Source organism: Pinus tabuliformis, chromosome 7 (genome assembly GCF_031772625.1).
Source record: "Pinus tabuliformis cultivar Carrire ecotype Pingquan chromosome 7, CPIR1, whole genome shotgun sequence".
Classification (NCBI taxonomy): domain Eukaryota; kingdom Viridiplantae; phylum Streptophyta; class Pinopsida; order Pinales; family Pinaceae; genus Pinus; species Pinus tabuliformis.
The window spans coordinates 1,634,415,595-1,634,434,090 of record NC_142293.1 but is presented as its reverse complement, the minus strand read 5'-3'; the positions used below and the strand labels follow the sequence as shown (position 1 = coordinate 1,634,434,090).

Here is an 18,496-nt window from a genome sequence, read left to right as displayed (position 1 = left end):
AACAGGAAAAGTATAAGAGGAGGCTTGAGGGTCACTTGGAGAATACACTAGCGTGATCAGTCATTCTATTCTCTAGAGCGGGGTTTGCTAAGAGAGGTAGAAATAGTGATCGGGAGATGCAGCTAAGGGGCATTTGAGTATAGAGAGACAAAGAGGCAGAGATAGTGTCGGAAGAGCAGCGCAGTAGCCAAGGAGAGTGACGCAGGGCCATGTAGAGGCAGCCAGGAGTTGCGCAAAGCCTCATAGAGGCCAGCGTTGCTGACACAGAGGGCCAAAGGGCTGACGCAGACCCATCCAGGGTGACGCAGGGCCAGCATGGGACAGAGAGGAGCTGACGCAGTCCAGAGAGGCTGACGTTGGGGTTTCTGGGGCAGATTTGTGCTACGTAGTTGCCAGAAGGATTATCCAAGGGTTCAACCAAGAGATTTGTCAGAAACTGAGAGATATTACTACCAAGGAAATTCTCTGTTGGGTAGGCCAGTTTTGGCACCCAGATTGTACTCTGGTATTTCTTAATAAGAAAACCCTCAGATAGCTGCACCGGTTTTCCCACATTGGGTCTTTCCGGGGACATTAGTCCAAAAATAGTGGTGTCATATGGTGTGTTTGTTTCTGTTTCTTTTAGTTGTTGATTTGTGATATGTTGAGCATGTACTAGTGTTTATTTTCAATATTTACATTGTAAATAACTTGTTAAGGAAAATAACAAGTAGGTAGGAATAAATCAAATAAAGTGCATGGAGGGTTTCTAACAAAGTAAACTTAGAAACTTCAACAATAAATTGCTCTAAGCTTAGAACATACCTAAACTTAACAGAACAACTCAAAGGTATGTCTTAGAATATAAGCTTTGTTATAAAGTTCTCTTCATGTAAAAGGTATGTTCATTCTCTTTTGAAATTTGCTTTACATTACTAACATCGTTATGTCTAGGGTTTTGAATCACAAAGATTCTTGTTAGGGTGATTAATCATTAGATTGAATCTACCATCATGACATTATTTGATCATTCTTGTGTAACCCTAATCTTTAGGGTTCACTATAAAACCCTAGCCTCTTGTTGCTAAGGGTATGTCAATATTGATTATGAAACCCTAGTCCACTTAGGGTTGTTAATGAAGTCTAGAAATCCTATTCTTTTGATGTTTAGGGTTTTGGCATTGTTCTAATAGAAACCCTAGTTCTTTAGGGTTCGTTGTTAATATCTAAGTTGTGAATTGAAACCCTATATATTTAGGGATTGGTAAATTAGGGTGTATGAGCAAAACGATTGCAATATCTATAGTAAGATCCTAGGAATGAAACCCTCGGTGTATATTTGTCTGATCGAAACCCTAGCCTGGAGAAAATTGTTGTCTAAAATGTTTGTGTCCTGGGTTTACCTAGTACATATAAATATTGATATTAAATGCTAGTACGTGGTAATGAAATCCTAGATATGCATACGCAAGTATGTTGGCCTACTTGTTGATGCTCATGTTTTAGTTTGTGAATTCTAGGGTATGTAATAAATCCCTAGTAGAGATTAATATTCTAGGAGATGATGATGTTGTCTTTAATTTTCAATACAATTTTGATGATAAAACCTAGGGTTTGCACCTAACCCTAGCAGAAGTCTAACATGTAAAAGCATATTGTTGATGTATATCACTATGATTGGATTGTTATTTGAATTGCTAATATCTAATGCTTTGTGTCTCGAAGATGAAGTCTAGCTTTTGTGACAAAACCCTAGGAAGAAGTTTAAGTCTAGTATTTAGAGAGATGTAACTAAGTTTAGCTAACTTCATAAGTTTGTTTTTGGTTGTACTTGCTATTAAAGTTTTGCAGGTACATAATCTTCAAGATGTTAAAGATGTTCTAAAGTGAATATGATTTAATAATATTTGTAAGCATGATGAAGGAGGTTATATGAATGATAATGATCAAGATGACCTTGATACCGTAAGAATGAATGAAGACATGAAAGGTTCCCCGATGTTATAGAAGAATGAAATGGATGATCTCCCTAAGTTGAGAGGGAGCCTGGATAGAAGAAAAGGTATATCTCCCCAGTTGAGAGAGAGGGCATATATGATAGTGAATACTTTGAAGTAAGCAAAAGTACTATCAAATATCAATAAATGTTCATGAACTTGCAAACAAAAGACTTAAGAAGATCTGAAGATGTATTTGGTGTTGCTGAAGAAATGAAAGAAGAAGAAGCTTTCGACAAACTGTATATGGATAACTTGATGAAAGCAGCATCAGAATGATTGAGGACCCCGAAGGTTTGTGTTTAGTTATATTTGAAAGTTTATTACTAATTGGGGTTGCCTTTGTACAGGTAAATGTCTCCATAAGAAGGTTGAACACTCTAGAAGCATGATTGGATAAATGGATATATCTGATTTAGTTTAATAGGGAGAGATGAAGCATCTAATGGCAAGATACTTGGGATGACATCTGGCCAACTTATGTGTTGATGTCTCTAGATCCCGAAGAGGGAGGGTGGCATTAGTCATAGAGATCTGACCTTGGATACGCACCTAGACCCCTGGGTTGGTGGTATAGCTTAAAAGCCTAATGGTACCTAGATTTGGCTAAAGCTTGAGTCCCCTTACTCCTACCCGGATAGAATACCCTAGTTAGGTATCTGGTTTGTAGCATTGAGTGTGCTATAACTCTTCGTAGTTCATTTGAGATCTTCCATGTATCTCTATATATATGTAATTAGGAATACCTCCCTAGTTAAGAGCGAGTGTTAAAGAATGTAACTAGTGTCGCCCTTCATAATTGTATTTGAGTCATGATGTAATGTATTTGTCAAAAGAAAGAAAGAAAAAATATTATAAAAAAAATTGACTTATTAAAGCATGGGTTTCATGCTTGGGTCAATTGATTTTAGGTCAAAGCCTCCATTGAAGGCTTCTTGCCTTTGACATTATGGATTGCAAACTTATGAATACTCCCATGATCACAAACTTGAAAAGGCTAAGAAGTTCTGAATCAAGCCCAATGGACCCAACCAAGTATATACAATTGATTGGCTCATTGACGTACTTGGTAAATACTCAACCAGACATTTGTTTCGCAGTGAATGTTCTCAGTCAATTCCAGGTAGAGCCCAAACATGATCATTGGATAGAAGCCAAGCATATACTGAGATATCTGCAAGGAACAATCCACTATTGCCTGAACTATGATAAGAGGAATTATGTTGATTTGATTAGATATACAGATTCCGACTGGGGAGGCAGTGAGCAGGATGGAAGAAGCACTATTGAAGGATGTTATAGTTTGGGACCCCCCATGGTCTCTTAGATGAGCAAAAAGAAAGAATCGGTTACTTTGAGTAGAGTTGAGGTTGAATATATTACAGCCTATGAGGTAAGCAAAGAAGTTGTCTGGTTGAGGAAGTTATTATCTAACTTGTTTGAAGGACCAATGGACCCTACGGTGATACATTCTGACAACACCATTTGTATAAGGTTGTTTGAAGACCCAATGTTTCATGGAAAGACAAAACACATAAATAACAAGTGTCCCTACATTCGAAAGATGGTGCAGGATGGAGTGTTGCAGCTACAGTATATCTCCACTAATGAACAGGTAGCTAACATCTTGACAAAATATCTTCGTAACAAGAAGGTTGTGTACTTGAGAGATAAGCTTGGTTTCATTGATATATCCTCTCTAGTTGAGAGGGAGAGATAGACACATCATTCTTGTCTTCACTTCATGAAAAAAGAATGGAGGATTGGGTAAGCATCTAGCATCTGACACTTTTTTAGGTTGAGGTAGGGCATCCAATATAAGAGTGGTCGTAGAGGAAATTCCTTGACGATGTGGTATTCCAAGATAGGAATTGTCCTAGAAGAACATACCCTGTGAACACCCGGGTGGGGTATGTGCCTTAAGAGACAATGATGATGGTGTCTATCAATGATTGGTCTCGCTAGCATTGTGCTCTGATCTTGTGGAGAGATAGAGTTATTAATCAAGGCCTTGCTATGTAACCCTAATTGATGATTTGATGCAAAGAGATGGGTTACCAGTCCGACTCTTCTTATGAAATCTCTTCAAATTGAGAATGTCCAATGTCCCATTTATGAATACCTCCCTAGTTAAGAGGGAGTATTAAAAAATGTGTAACTAAGTTCGGTCTTCATAAATATGAAATGTACTTTTGATTCTTGTATATTGTAAAACGAAAGAAAAATTAATATTTTTATTTTTGAAGCATGGGTTTCATGCTCAAGGTCTTTTATTTTAGAGGTCAAGCACCCATGGAGTGCTTCTAGGATTTGTCCTAGGGTCAAAATGTCAAAAGAGTCGTTGTCATATAGGGAAAACCCCATCGGGCACATTGCAACTTGTAAAAATAATTATTTTTGTATTATAAAGTGTCAAGATAACTTCCAAGACCAACTCGGCCTATTCTAGGGCATTTCATCCACCTTGGAGGCCTATATACAGGAGGGAACTAGACCTCCTTAGGACATCATTCATCCTCTCATCATTCAAGCGAAGGAGAAGAAGAAGGCCAGCGAAGAAGGTAGAAGGACGAAGTCAAGTGTTTGGGTTATCTCTCTCTCTCTCTCTTTTCACACGTGTGAAGGAAAGTAGGCTAGAGTTTTGCTTCTGCAAGATCAAATTTGAAGAAAGTGCAGAAAGAAGGTCGAAGGAAGGTTCATTAGGCCATCCTCGAGCCCTAGAAGAAGGAGAAACTCAAGCAAAGGTTAAGAGAAGCCCTAAATCAGCTCACACGTGCAAACGCAGCAACTGCTAGAAAGGAGGGACCGAAAATTTCAAACTTGCAGTAAAGGCCGAAATTTTGTAGCTGGGGGTCGAAGTTGTGCTACTGGAAGAGATTTGATTAGGTTTGAGTTGGACAAAGGAAGCACATCATCAAGAAGTTTGGACTTGGTCTTGGAACGGTATTGATCTTGGTCTAGAGGTCTTGGGATTCGTCAATCGAAGAATCTATAAGAAAAGAAGATATTTGCAGGTTTTCCTCTCAACTAGAGAGGTTTTGGCCCTGGCTTGCAACCTATATCCTGTGTTCCTGTGTATTGTTGATCTTCTTGTTTTGGTGGTTGTTTGATGATAAGAATAACATAATAACAAGAGAAGAAGATAATAAGTAAGAAAAAGTAAAAAGACATCACAAGTAGTTATCAAGTATAAGAAAGAAAAACCAGTGTTGATAATATCGGTATCGGGAAAATATCGGCGAGGGTCCGGAAAATATCTTATCGGAAATATCGGCGGAAATATCGGCAAAATATCGGCAAATATCGGCAAGCATAAAAAATGCATAATATATTCATTTTTTTCAGATTTCTAAACATATAAAGTAATAATAACATGAACTAAACACATTGGCACATAAATATGAAGAAGGCATTGATATATATGATGTCAAATAGAAATGATACATCAAACTTCAAAGGCGATACCAAATCCTGCTGATCCTTGATAGTGATAAATTGATAATTGTCCAAGCAAGGATAAACATCATGCACCCTGCAGCAGAGTAATAAATGCTGTATATCCTAACCTATACAGCATCTATTACTTTGATGTTGGTTACTTGTTGACCCTCAAAAGCAAAGGGATTAACTAAGGAGATAACACCTGGAAACATGATATGATAGTAAGGCAGCAGGCTATTGACATTGGACAAAGGACATAGACATCTGAATTTGATATTAGTACTAGTTTTAACTTTTGATTGACAAAGGAGATAAACACCTAGAAGCATCATATATTAGTACTTAGATTGAGGTTATAACTTATAAGGAAGGTGATTGACAAAGGAGAGAGACACTTGGAGGTGATATTAGACTTTAGTACTAGTTTGAGGTCACAAGCAAGGGGATTGACAAAAGTCAAACACCTGGAAGCTATCCCGATTCCCTGGTATCAGATTGAGGGAAGATAAGGCAATTCTTAAGCACAAGCAATAAGCTCTATGCATATTTTCTGCTCAGAACCTTCATTTGACAGGCTGGGCATATGGATAATGGGACCATACACATTTGCAAGGTTCTGGGAAGGTATTCTATATGTGGCTTATTGCTTGCCCCAAAAAACACCATGCAGCCGTGTAATGGAGCAATCTGTGGTGGCTGAGTGGATCAGTTCTGTGGCTGAGTCAAATGCTGGTTTAATGGTTTTTTCAGTGACGGGCCTTCTGCATTATTCGTGAAGCTATTCTGAGTCGATCAAACTCTTTATGACCAATTTTGTACCGTGCTAGATCCAAGACTATTGCTTAGAAAGATAAATTGTTAGATCATATTTGAAGCTTGTTCGAGTTGGCATCAAACTGATCAAAGGTCTGTTTCTGGATCTTCCTGTAGTTGATCAAGGCCCCTTTATGTAACACTATTTCAAGATGTTTCCACAAGGATAGAGGTTGCGGTGTAGTTGGTTGAAAGCACTTGTCACATTTTCAGACATTAAGATCAGAGATACCTCAGGACATCTTCAGTGGCACATCCTACATCAGCAGACCTGACTTGACATACTTTGGCTTATTAATCATCTGAAGCTTACATCAGCTGTTAGGTTTTTATTCATATTCTGCTTACCATTGTTAAGAACACATTGCAGTATGTAACAGCGATGTGACAGAGTTGAAAACATTATGATGCCCAGAACATTGAAGCGTGTGTGTGTCCTAAATGCTGATTATTAGTTCTTCCTGCAAATCTGTCCTTTTAGCTGAAAAATGTTATTGGTCCTTTACCATAGCTAATACCGATGGCAAGGATGTGCTAATGAATGTTTTTATGATCAGTGATACGAATGTGTTGTTATTGATAAAGATTCAGAGTTCAGATCTGGAGCCACCTATGTGAAATGGCATGATTGAGTACTCTTGTTTATATGATGACTGAGACAAGCATGCCAGGGAAGTTGTAACCTTGCTGGGCAAGCATTTGACAGAGAGTTTATATGATGACTGAGACAAGCATGCCAGGGAAGTTGTAACCTTGCTGGGCAAGCATTTGACAGAGAGATCTCCAGCTCTCACGAAAACGAAATGACGTGAACGGTGAAACAAAAAACCAAAAACCAAATTTATACAGCCCGTCGGCGATATTTACTATCGTCGCGCGATATTTTAGAAAATATCGCCGAAATCTCGCAAATCTCGCGCGAAATTCAAAACAGGCAAATATCGCGATTTTTTCGGGGCGATATTTCGGCTCGCCGAAAATATCGCGATATTTGTGAATATCGCCGATATTTCGGCGATATTATCAACACTGGTACAAAGTGTAAGAAAAACCATCCTAACTATTGCCTTAAAGATTTCTCAACACTTTGTTGGATCAGAGATAATCAAAACATAATCAATGTGCCAAATGTGGAGGTGAATGGGTGCCTCTTAGGGGGCCAACCGACTTAAAATAATATGAGGCTGACTTGAATTATTTTTGAGGCAAAAATTTAAATTCAAAAAAAAAAATCCACATGATGAAAATACTAACCATGGCTGCCATATTTCCCATATTTCCAACCAATGTTGTGAAAATCGTGATCGGGATTAAATCGGCGGGGGGAACAAATCGGAATTATCGGGAAAAAATCGTTTGGTACAAAAATTTTCATTTTTTCATTTTTTTTCAATTTTTTTAATATCTAAACCATCTACAACATAAAATAAATACATTGACACATAAATATGATAAAAAAAACTAATATATAAGATGTTTAATATCATTTCTAGCGCTAAAGTCACACATAACATTGAATCATGTCCTGAATAGTAAGTCCTGACTCTTGAGTCCCAACTCAGCCTCAAAATATCAACAAAAAATATGATAATGTATCTCATCATGTCATAATGTCATATACAATAAAATGATAGTCTAATCCTATTGCTTTCCTCTGCCCCTCTTGCGAGAAAATGCCACAGCTTTCCCTTTCCCTCTAGATGTAGATGCTGGTGCCTGTGCTGGTGGAGATGGCAGTGGAGTTTGATGTGCTCTAGCAGCTGAAGAACTAGAAGTAGGAGCTATAGGCGGTAGACCACGTCCTCTACTGGTGGCAGGGGTAGCCCGGGCAGGTGGTGTCACCTGGAAACATTACAATCTCCCAATCCTGAAACCCTGAAAAACTGATAAGTCTGCTGGATTTTAAATGAAATCTAAAATTCTACTTTCTCCATATGAAATCCAATAAGGCTGGAACCACTCTCAAACATCCTGAGTCATTTCATGGTAATGTTAAAAATTTAAGTAAAAGGATGAAAATGATTAAGGAGAATGTCACTTTTACTTTAAGAATTTAACATATTACCATGAATAGCATATCCATACTAGGGCCTAGACTTGATCATTAAGCTGCCCCACTCAAAAATTATTTGTTTCTTTCAAAAAAAATTGCATGAAAAAACCCAAAAAAAGTTATAAAACTATGCTGTCGCGACCCCCGGCAATTTTTTAAGTTTTTATTGCAATTTTTTCGTTTTTATCCGATTTTTTCATAAAATCGCGATTTCTTCAATAAAAAACGGCAAAAAAAATCCGGCGATTTTTTCATTTAATTATCGTGATTTTATCGGCAGAGGGAAAAAATCGTGATTTCAATTTATCGCGATTTTCACAACACTGTGTCCAACACTAACCAAATCTAAACTTGCCTCTTAGCAAGGACTGGACTGGTCTGCACAGTATTGCTACAAGTCTCTTTCAACCAGAATTGAATAGATACACTATAGTAGGGGCCTAAGTGAATGTTAATCAGCCAGTTAGCTTGACCAAGTTGCCTTCGATTTGATCTAGATAAAAAGTTTTTATTTGATGCACGAATATTAGAATTTTTTTATCAACCATTAAACTCCATGAGTTAACAAAGTACTATTGTAAGAACCACATGAGGCAATGAAATCTCACAGCCTGTGTTTCTATGTATGAAAGCTATGGTGGCCTTAGATTGGAAAAACTAATTATTGTTTTGCCATGAAAGTTACATTGCCCATTTAGAATTTTCATCTTACATTGCAATTTAAGTATAAATAGCATTTATTTGGGTTGACATTAATTTATAATTTCTATTTTTACACTAGTGGTTATTTCTTTTAATTAAAGTTATTAACTTGAATTTTATTATTAGTTTAAACCTATTTAGAGTCTGCATTATTCATTATGTGGTATCTTAGGAAAGTATTAATCTAATTCTCTCACATACAGTGAGTGTATTTCATATGTTTACGAACTCCAGATTGATATAATGAGGTCTTAATTTATACAATTAAATTAACCTAACAAAATTATTTGCACACCTTTAATCTTTTCAGAGCTGTGCTAGCCTTCTTTCAATATTGGTGTGTAAATATTGAATCTGTTCAAGCCAATGGAAAGCACTTAGAAACCCAGTGGAAGTTATATAAGAACTGTCGATGTGGATCACATATGTGTGGCCACTTTCAGTGCATAGTTTTCCTGCCAGCCTTATTTTAGATTTAGGAGTTCCTGTTAGTCATTGTTTTTTAAATGGTTTGCAATCTGTCCCCGAGATAGCTGCCTACGTGGTTCAAACATGCACCAGAGTGCTATCAATGGCATTATTCCTCATGGATAAAATGTTGGATTTGTCTTCCAGTATGTATGGGTGGAAATTTCTGAGTATATATATATATATATATATACACTTCTTCTGCTTGAGTTCGCAAAGTATACATACTAGATATGGTCTTAATTGTCTTTCTATTAGCAACTGAAATTGAGCATTACATATTATCTTTCTTGAAATATAATAATGAAGCCGATTACCATTAGGCTTTTCACATAAGCTCATGCAAGTTTCAGCTTGCTTGGCTCAAAGACACGAAGTTTCCGAAGCTGTGTCTTTTTAGCTTCCCATTTAACTTGGGGTCTGAGGTTTATGCCAAATTTTCTGCCATGGATTTTATGCACAGGGTCCTTTCAAGAAGTTGCCAAAACAATATTTCTTTACAGACAACTGAGCGTAAGTCTGCCCTTGTTACTGTCTTGATGTAAATGGAATTTCAATTGAACTAGCAAACAAAGAATGACAAACTACCTTTGTAGCCCTTGATGTTGTTTTAACCAAGCACCAAGCACCTGCTTGCCCATAGCCATCACCAATCGAAGGTATAATTGTCATGACAAGTGAAGTTCCTAAAACGTTGCACAAAAGAATGTGTTACAATCCATAAGCAGGAAATATATAGTGAAAGAAAATAAGATAAAAGCAACCAAACTGAATAGATTTGGCCAGAAGTGCCATAAACATGTAGACACTGGACAGCCTTTGTATCAAATTTGTGACTGGACAAATGTGAGAAGAAGATCAATAGGATTAAACACCATGTCCAAAACAGAAACAGGCAATGGAACGTGTGGGACACCAGCAGTGGCAAGGTTAACTGAAACTTACTGGCAAGGAATATCTACATGGCAACATATATAAATTGACAATTTTATCCCAATTATGATTGCAAGATGGAATGACCCCTTCAACTATGAAAATTTCAGGATTGTTCGGATATGTTTCTATCAAAAAAAATGTCACTACTCCTGATGCTATTTGATAAAGAGAGATAATTCCATGCAAGTGTGCAAGCCATTTTACTAGTTTTTTAATTCTTATTTTTGGTAAATCTCAAAGCACAAACATAACTCCATGCTAATTAAACACCCATGTTCTCACCATGGCTTGGGAGGTCTGCATCTGCCACTTGTGAAATTTGTACCATAAGTGTTTACCCATTGATGTGTTTTGCTTATCGTGGTCCCAAACTCCTGCTGACATAAGGCTTTTCCAAATCCCCCCAGCCCAAAATGATCCAACATATCCATCTCGAAGGGAAGTAAACAGAGAAAGATCATTAGCTGCTTCTTTGTTTCCTTAAGGGAGGGGAAGCACTACCCATTCAAGGTAGCAGTGAGAACCAGGGAACAAGTGATTGGACAAATTTTGAAATAACTATATACAAGGTTTATAGCATAAATAATTCAATAATGAATTGACTCATGCAGACAAAGAATTTAACCAAGTCAAGCATCGTATATAAAGAATAAATCCAAAGATGGACCATGCAAATATATTATGGGACATATTACTTTCTTCGAACAAAAATGGTTTTTGTTCATCTTTTAATGCAGATCCACCCTTCTCCTAGTCTCTAAGTGATTATAAACCAAGCAGGCAAGATTAATCTCTAAAAGCCTATAAAGCCCCATACTAAATAAAAATAATGAAATAATAATAATATATAAATAAAGTAAATAGCAAATACCGAAGAAAAGATAATAATAAATAAAAATAAATAAAAGTTGGCATGACACATGGATTTTGCACATGTGGATCCCTTTCCAATCCCCTTACCGTTTTTAGAATAGTTGGTTCTATTTAATGGTGAAAGAGGAAGATGATAGGCATTTATTCATTCGTTCATTCCTCGAGGAAGAGAATGTGAAAATTTCTGAATCTAACACGTCAGAAACCCCTATTGCATTTTCTAGTTTACCATTTCCTACTTGTTCTTTGCATTAACAAGTTATTTAGATGTATAAATATTGAAGTAAACACAAATGTAGCCTTCACAAATATATAGATCAACAACTGAAATAAACTGAGACAACACAAGGGACGTCGTTATTTTTGGACAATCATCGTCAGAAAAACCCAATGCAGGAAAACCGGTGCAGCATATATGAGGGTTTTATTATTAAGCAAATTCTGAATACAACTAGGGTGCCAGAAATGGCTTCACCCTTCAGAAAATTTCCTTTGCAGCGATACCTCTATCCGAATACAGATATTCTGGCTGATCAGCAACCGAATGAACAATCCCACAATGACTTTGGTTGTTCCTTGTGCTGGACAGCGAAAGTTGCTCCACGCACTCCTCTGGAACTGTGTCACCCTCTTCGGAACCACATCACCCTCTCTAGCTCTGCGTCAGCCAATCAACTCTCAGTCTATCCCACATAATTACCTCAGCACAGCCTCTGAAGCTCTTTGCATCTTTTGGGTCAGCCTCTACAACCTCTTGTTAAGTTTAGGTATGTTCTATGCTTAGAGAAATTTATTTCAATTTTCATAGTTAGCTCAATACCTTTTCCAAATTAGCAATCACATTAGCATTAAAGTAAATTGTTGATAGAACATAAACATAAATCGTAGAAGACAAGCCAAGACAAGAGAACACAAGATGTGGCGCCAACCAGGGACAAACCCTAATGTAGGGAAACCCTTGATCAATTCTTCTTATATTCTTCAATAGTTCAGCAGAGAGAGATAGTACATATACATCAGAAGTCAACACTTGACTTGACAAAATAAGAGCAGAGATCTTCACCATGAAGATGGGGTTGCAGATCTGAGGACATGGACTGCAGTTCTAAATTCAGATGAAAGCAAACATTCTTCCAAGGTGATTCCATCACCTTGCTGCATCCATCACCATGTTGCATCCAACATCAAGCTGCATCTCATCATGCTGCATCCTACATCATGCTGCATCTCATCATGTTGCATCTTATCATGCTACATCCTATCATGCTGCATCCTCCATCATGCTGCATCTCATCATGTTGTATCTCATCATCGCTATGCAGCACTTCATTACTATGTTGCACCCAACATGCTGTCACCTACATGCTGCATACTGTAACACAGTCATGGAACAACCTTAGCTGCTTGCTATGGCTTGCAGCCTAGCAAAGCAGCTAGTTGTAACTTGTAGATATGATTTAGCAGAGGTACCTTATTGTACCTCATCCGGGATATCAAACCTCCGAGAAGGACATCCTAAATTGTCCTCTATAATGTGGATCTATGCTCCATCTATGACTGCATTAGTCACCTAGATCCTACACCCAAGACTGTAGCTTGTTTTCACTTGCTCATACAAGCTGCATAAACTTTTGTCCACGCATGGATAATCTTCCACCTAGCACAAACTCAACATAGATACAACATGCATCTTCCTCTTGATTGATATATCTCTGCTGCAATTTAAGGTCTGGTTAGGGCAAGATGACAATCATCTTCAGCCCACTCAAACATGCCCAATCTTCCTTGAAATTGTTGTGGCCTTTCCTTTTATTCTTGCTAAGTTGAACAGCCCCCTAAAATAGAGTCTCGGCCTCCTTTTACAGCTACCCAAAATGACCTGTGGCTGTGTTAAGACTTCAATACCCTATGGCTCCTTAAGTTAGCCCTTAAGTGACCCTAGAATCCTTCAATGAGTTGTGGCTTCCTTTCCCCTCAACTCGGACTTGTGTAGAGGATGAAACTAACCCAAAGCAGTCCTATCATTCCTCACGTCTTGTCCTCTTCTTGACTGCAGATTAGGGCCTCCTCTAGCTACGAATTGGGGCCTTCCTTCTGCTGTGGATTAGGGCTCTTCTAGCTGCGGATTAGAACTGACTACGGCTAGGGCTCTGCGGCCAGATCTCCTTCAAGACTGTGGCTAGATTGTCTTCTTGCATGGTTGAGATTAGGGCTGCGTATAAGACTCTTCCATGATCCTCCATGACTACGTCTAGATCTTATTAGGGCAGCGAATTAGTCTCCTTTATGGCAACGTATAGATCTCCTCTTACCTGCAAGATGATCTCCTCATAAGATTGCGGCTAGGGTATCTCAAGTTCAACATCTAGGACTTCTCCCTCTAGATATTTCTAGCCACCAAACGCAAAACAAGTGGAGAGAGATCACAAGTGAAGTGAGTGTAAGAAATGACTCTCAAGTCATCTCCTTTTATACTAAACCGTTGAGCACTTGAGGGGTTTATTTAGTTGCTGGACGACCTTGACAATTTGTCCAATAACACAAATAAATTCATATCTCCATGAATACTTATCAGAATCGGATGATCTTTAGATCAATCCTACACCTCTCGATGAGAGGGATCCAAGAAAAACACCAGCTACCATAAATAAGATGACCCACATGGAGTTTGGCCCTAGTTACCAAATTTAACACCTTTGCATCAGCTTCTTTGGCCCTCCGCGTCCTCTGCATTGGCCTCCTTAGCCTCTGCGTCAACCCTCCTAGGCTTTGTGTTGCCTCTTCCGACACTCCGCTGCCTCTTCCGACACTCTGCTGCCTCTCTGATATGTATACTTCAGCCTTGGATCGAAATCCTCTTGCTGAACTACCCCTCGCTGCAACTGATCACTCACTCGATTTCCTAAACAAACCCTACCCTAGAAAATCGATTTCTTGATCTCTCTCGGTGTGTCTCCAACTAACCCTCAAGCCTCCTCTTATACTTTTCTTGTTGACGATTCAACAGTCGAGATTAAGTCCCTAATCAATGGCTAAGATTAGATCTGGCTTGATCCTCGTTATTTAGAACTTTCTCGCCCATATTATATTAATACACATTAATATTTTAATTTTCCTAAGTTTAGACTTAGGGTCTCATTAAAAATATTCATTATTTTAATATCTCTCCATCCGGGTGGAATTTCTCCAAACGATTTATGGGTCTTAGAGATCTCATGTGTCTTAGCCTCTCCACCAATTTTCATGGCTAGAGCACATCCGATGCTACCAAAAATCAACACTCCATATTAGCGAGGAATGTGCTCTAGGAATGCTTCATCATAGAAACATCACATTGATCTTCCGCATTGGTACCTGTGTTGATGCTTGGCATGTTGCCTCACATCCCCTGCACTGCTGCTTCCTGTATTGTTGCCCATGACAATGCCAGTGCCACTGCTACATCTGTGCTCCAGCTCCCTCTCAACATGTTGCATCATGTTGCCCATAGCACTGCCACTACTAATTGTTGCACTGCAACTCAATTACTGAGAAGTAAGTACCTGACTTCACCCAAACACTGACATCCTAGTCAGTCTAGAAGCCTCATGATGTTGAAGCTACCTCTGTTGCTATCATGCGCTCCCTCTATTGCAACTACGTTGCAGCAAACACCTATGTGCCTCTCGCATTGCTGCAACCTCCATTGCGCTACTACAGATTTTTGCACTCTAGCACTGCCTTGTCACTCCATCACAGCTTGCTCCACCTGACACCTGTAATCATGCTACTGTCTTTTAAGGGCTCCCATAGCCAGACGTGATCCAAGAATTTGGATACCTCAAGGATCCCGCCCCCATTCTGTAATCCTTTCGAACTACAGCTCTAGATCACCCCACCTCCCTCCTGGAGAGGTGGCTTCCATCTTTGCCAAAATGAATGCCGAACTAGTTCTCTTCTCCCTCTTTCGTTGCTACCCCAGCAAATCTCGGATCTGGATTTCTTTGGCACAACAAACCCTCTAAGGAACAAGCTCCTCTAGACTCCCTCTAAGTCTTGATTTCCTTCACGGAAATTCTCCGGCCAAATGTCGAATCACTCTTCTCCAATCCTCCTTTGTCGCTGCAATCTGGAACGGCGTTGTCTCTCGGGACAGCTGCTTCTCTGCTACAAATCCTCTTATTTCTTCTGTTGGTGTCTTTAGTCCTCCTTGATCTGCAAATCACTCTGATACCATGTGAAATTATGAATCTAACACATCAAAAATTGGTATTCCTACTTGTTCTTTACATTAACAAGTTATTTACTTACGTAAACATCAAAGTAAACACAAATGTAGCCTTCACCAGTATACAAATCAACAACTGAAATAAACTGAGACAACACAAGGACACCATTATTTTTGGACAATCGTCCCCGGAAAAACCCAATGCGGGAAAGCTAGTGCAACATATATGAGGGTTTTATTATTAAGTTGATTCTGAATACAACTAGGCTGCCATAAATGGCTTCACCCTTCAGAGAATTTCCTTCACTGCAATACCTCTATCCAGAGACAGATATTCCAGTTGATCAGCAACCAAATGAACAATCCCACAGTGACTATGGTTGTTCCTTGTGCTGGACAGTGAAAGCTGCTCCACGCACTCCTCTAGAACTGCGTCCCCCTCTTCGAAACCACGTCACCCTCTCTGGCTCTGTGTCATCCAATCAGCTCTTAATCTGTCCCATAGAATTACCTCAGCGCAGCCTCTGAAGCTCTTTGTGTCTTCTAGGCCAGCCTCTATGGCCTCAGCGTCAACTTCTTTGGCCCTCTACATCCTCTGCGCTGGCCTCCTTAGCCTTTACGTCCTGTGTGCTGCCTCTTTCGGTACTCTGTTGCCTCTCTGATATGTATCCTTCAGCCTTGGATCAAAATCCTCTAGTTGAACTGCCCCTCACTGCAATTGATCACTCACTCGATTTCCTCAACAAACCCTGCCCCAGAAAATCGAATTCTTGATCTCTCTTGGTGTGTCTCCAACTGACCCTCAATCCTCCTCTTATACTTTTCTTGTTGACGATTCAACGGCCGAGATTAAGTCCCTAATCAACGGCTAAGATTAGATCTGGCTTGATCCTCGTTATTTAGAATTTTCTCACCCATATTATATTAATACACATTATTATCTTAATTTTCCTAAGCTTAGACTTAGGGTCTCATTAAAAATATTAATTATTTTAATATCTCTCCATCCGGGTGGAATTTCTCCAAACGATTTCTGGGTCTTGGAGATCTCATGTGCCTTAGCCTCTCCACCAATTTTCATGGCTAGAGCACATCCAATGCTACCAAAAATCAACAGAGAATGCTGCGAGACAAAGGGCACTGACAATAGTAAGTTGATTGAGGGCTCGGGGGTGACAATTGCAAGAAATATTGGCTGCAGCTCATCTAAGGTTGGGTGGAGAGTCGTCCCCAACACTTTGTTGCAGTCAGTGGGATCTAGATAGCATGACAACTTCATAATCACTAGTAAGGCCTATTGTCACTCCACAGGTATGTTGTTCTTTTCAAATCTTTTGAAAATCCTATGGTAATTAATTGAGTAGATATGTTGATTGATAATAGCATGGTTGATGTATTTAATTTTGTATATTTTAATTTTGGATCATTACACATGGTACCAAAGTAGGTTGAAACTCTAAGTACATGTGGGAATTAAAATTGCAGAACTAATATTATTGTGAAAACTACAATTTAACCTTTGGATCGATTATTATTGTCCCAGTGAAATCTATCATTAAAATCTAATATACATATATATATATATGTGTGTGTGTGTGTGTGTGTGTGTGTGTGTGAAAAATAGATTTAAGGTATATCTTATGATTTTGTTAGTTCTAATATTAAAAACGTTGGAATGCCTAGATCTAGTTTAGATCAAACTCCACTTGTGCAGTTTCAAAATTTATACAATTAGATGTGCCTCATCTCCAACGATAAGCATTCCTACTCAAGATTTTGCACAACCTCTAAACTCAGATTAAGGGTGTAGGCTTCAATTAGTAAAAATTTTGAATTCTGTTGTCTCTGTCTATTATATATATTTTCCTTAATTTCATATCAAAGCACGGTTATGGGAATGGATGAGATCTGAGTGTATAGTTGCAAGAGTACATAAGCATGCTTAGCATAGTAACTGTATAGGTTAGTTAATTCTAAATTAAGGAAAAAAAAAAGAATCACTGTTGGATAAGGTTTTCATTGATGTCAATATGATCACTAACCCTAACTGCATTGTTGAAGCATCCCTAGGTTTATAAAAGATGTCAAAACCCTTTGTATATACTAATGAAAATATATGGTATTGAAACCCTAGGAAGATTACCTATATATGAAGTATATGCCAATGGGGCACTTCTAGAATGAAGATATGCCGATGTTGGAGTAAACCCTAGGTGCATGGAAAAGCTCTTATTGAAGCAAGAATGTATATGATGACAAACCCTAAGCGCCCTTATCTTCAAAGCACTAATCTAAATACCCTGACATGGAAGAATCCCTAGCAGACCAATGGATTGAAGAAGCTGATTTTGACGTGCCAGCATTCACAGCAGTTATTGAAGCCCACCAGAAGCGTATTACTGAAGCTATAATGGCACATGCAAAAGGCATATGGACTGAGATAAATGTGGAAGTAGAGAAGCTAGATGTCATAGGTGAATCGAAGGAGCTCATTTGTGAGACAACTTCAAAGTTATAAGCAGATCTTTTGGTTATGGGAAATCATAGGTGAACCGAAAGAGCTCATTTGTGAAACAACTTCAAAGTTACAAGCAGATATTTTGCTTATGGGAAAACACACAGTCTGATAGTCCAATCGGAAATCAGCTTAGGAAAATGACTGTGTTTGTTAACCATATAACCCCAAACACAAGTATGAAGTTTGAACAAGTAGTTCATGGTACCTTGCAAGAAACAAGTCTAATTGTCATCAAAGAACCACTCCACAAGAGCATACGTCTAATCTCGAAGGAGTGACCTCTCCAATCAAAGATATATCTTCCATCCAAAAAACGATATAACAGTCAAGAGAGTGCCCTTACAGTCCTTTTCTGACATAAATTTGGAACCAGGAACAGGCCCTTAATCAGTGCAGGCATTCGAACTTCTACAAAATGGAATGGAGAATATTTTTTGTCAAGTCTACATAAGGTCAGCATAGAAGTCAGCCCACAAGTTGGCCCCATGATCAAGAGACGTGTCCCTTCA

General features: G+C 38.6%; 1 protein-coding gene across 4 annotated transcripts in view; it reads right to left on the bottom strand.

The window, feature by feature from the left end:
* GCR1 (G-protein-coupled receptor 1) overlaps positions 1–18,496 on the bottom strand; it is a 308,068-nt gene that overhangs the window by 119,944 nt on the left and 169,628 nt on the right. For all 4 annotated transcript variants that reach the window (XM_089460197.1, XM_089460198.1, XM_089460199.1 and 1 more), the window contains one exon: positions 10,042–10,139. In XM_089460197.1, the coding sequence (XP_089316323.1) occupies positions 10,042–10,139 (98 nt within the window). The remainder of the gene's footprint in view (positions 1–10,041; positions 10,140–18,496) is intronic.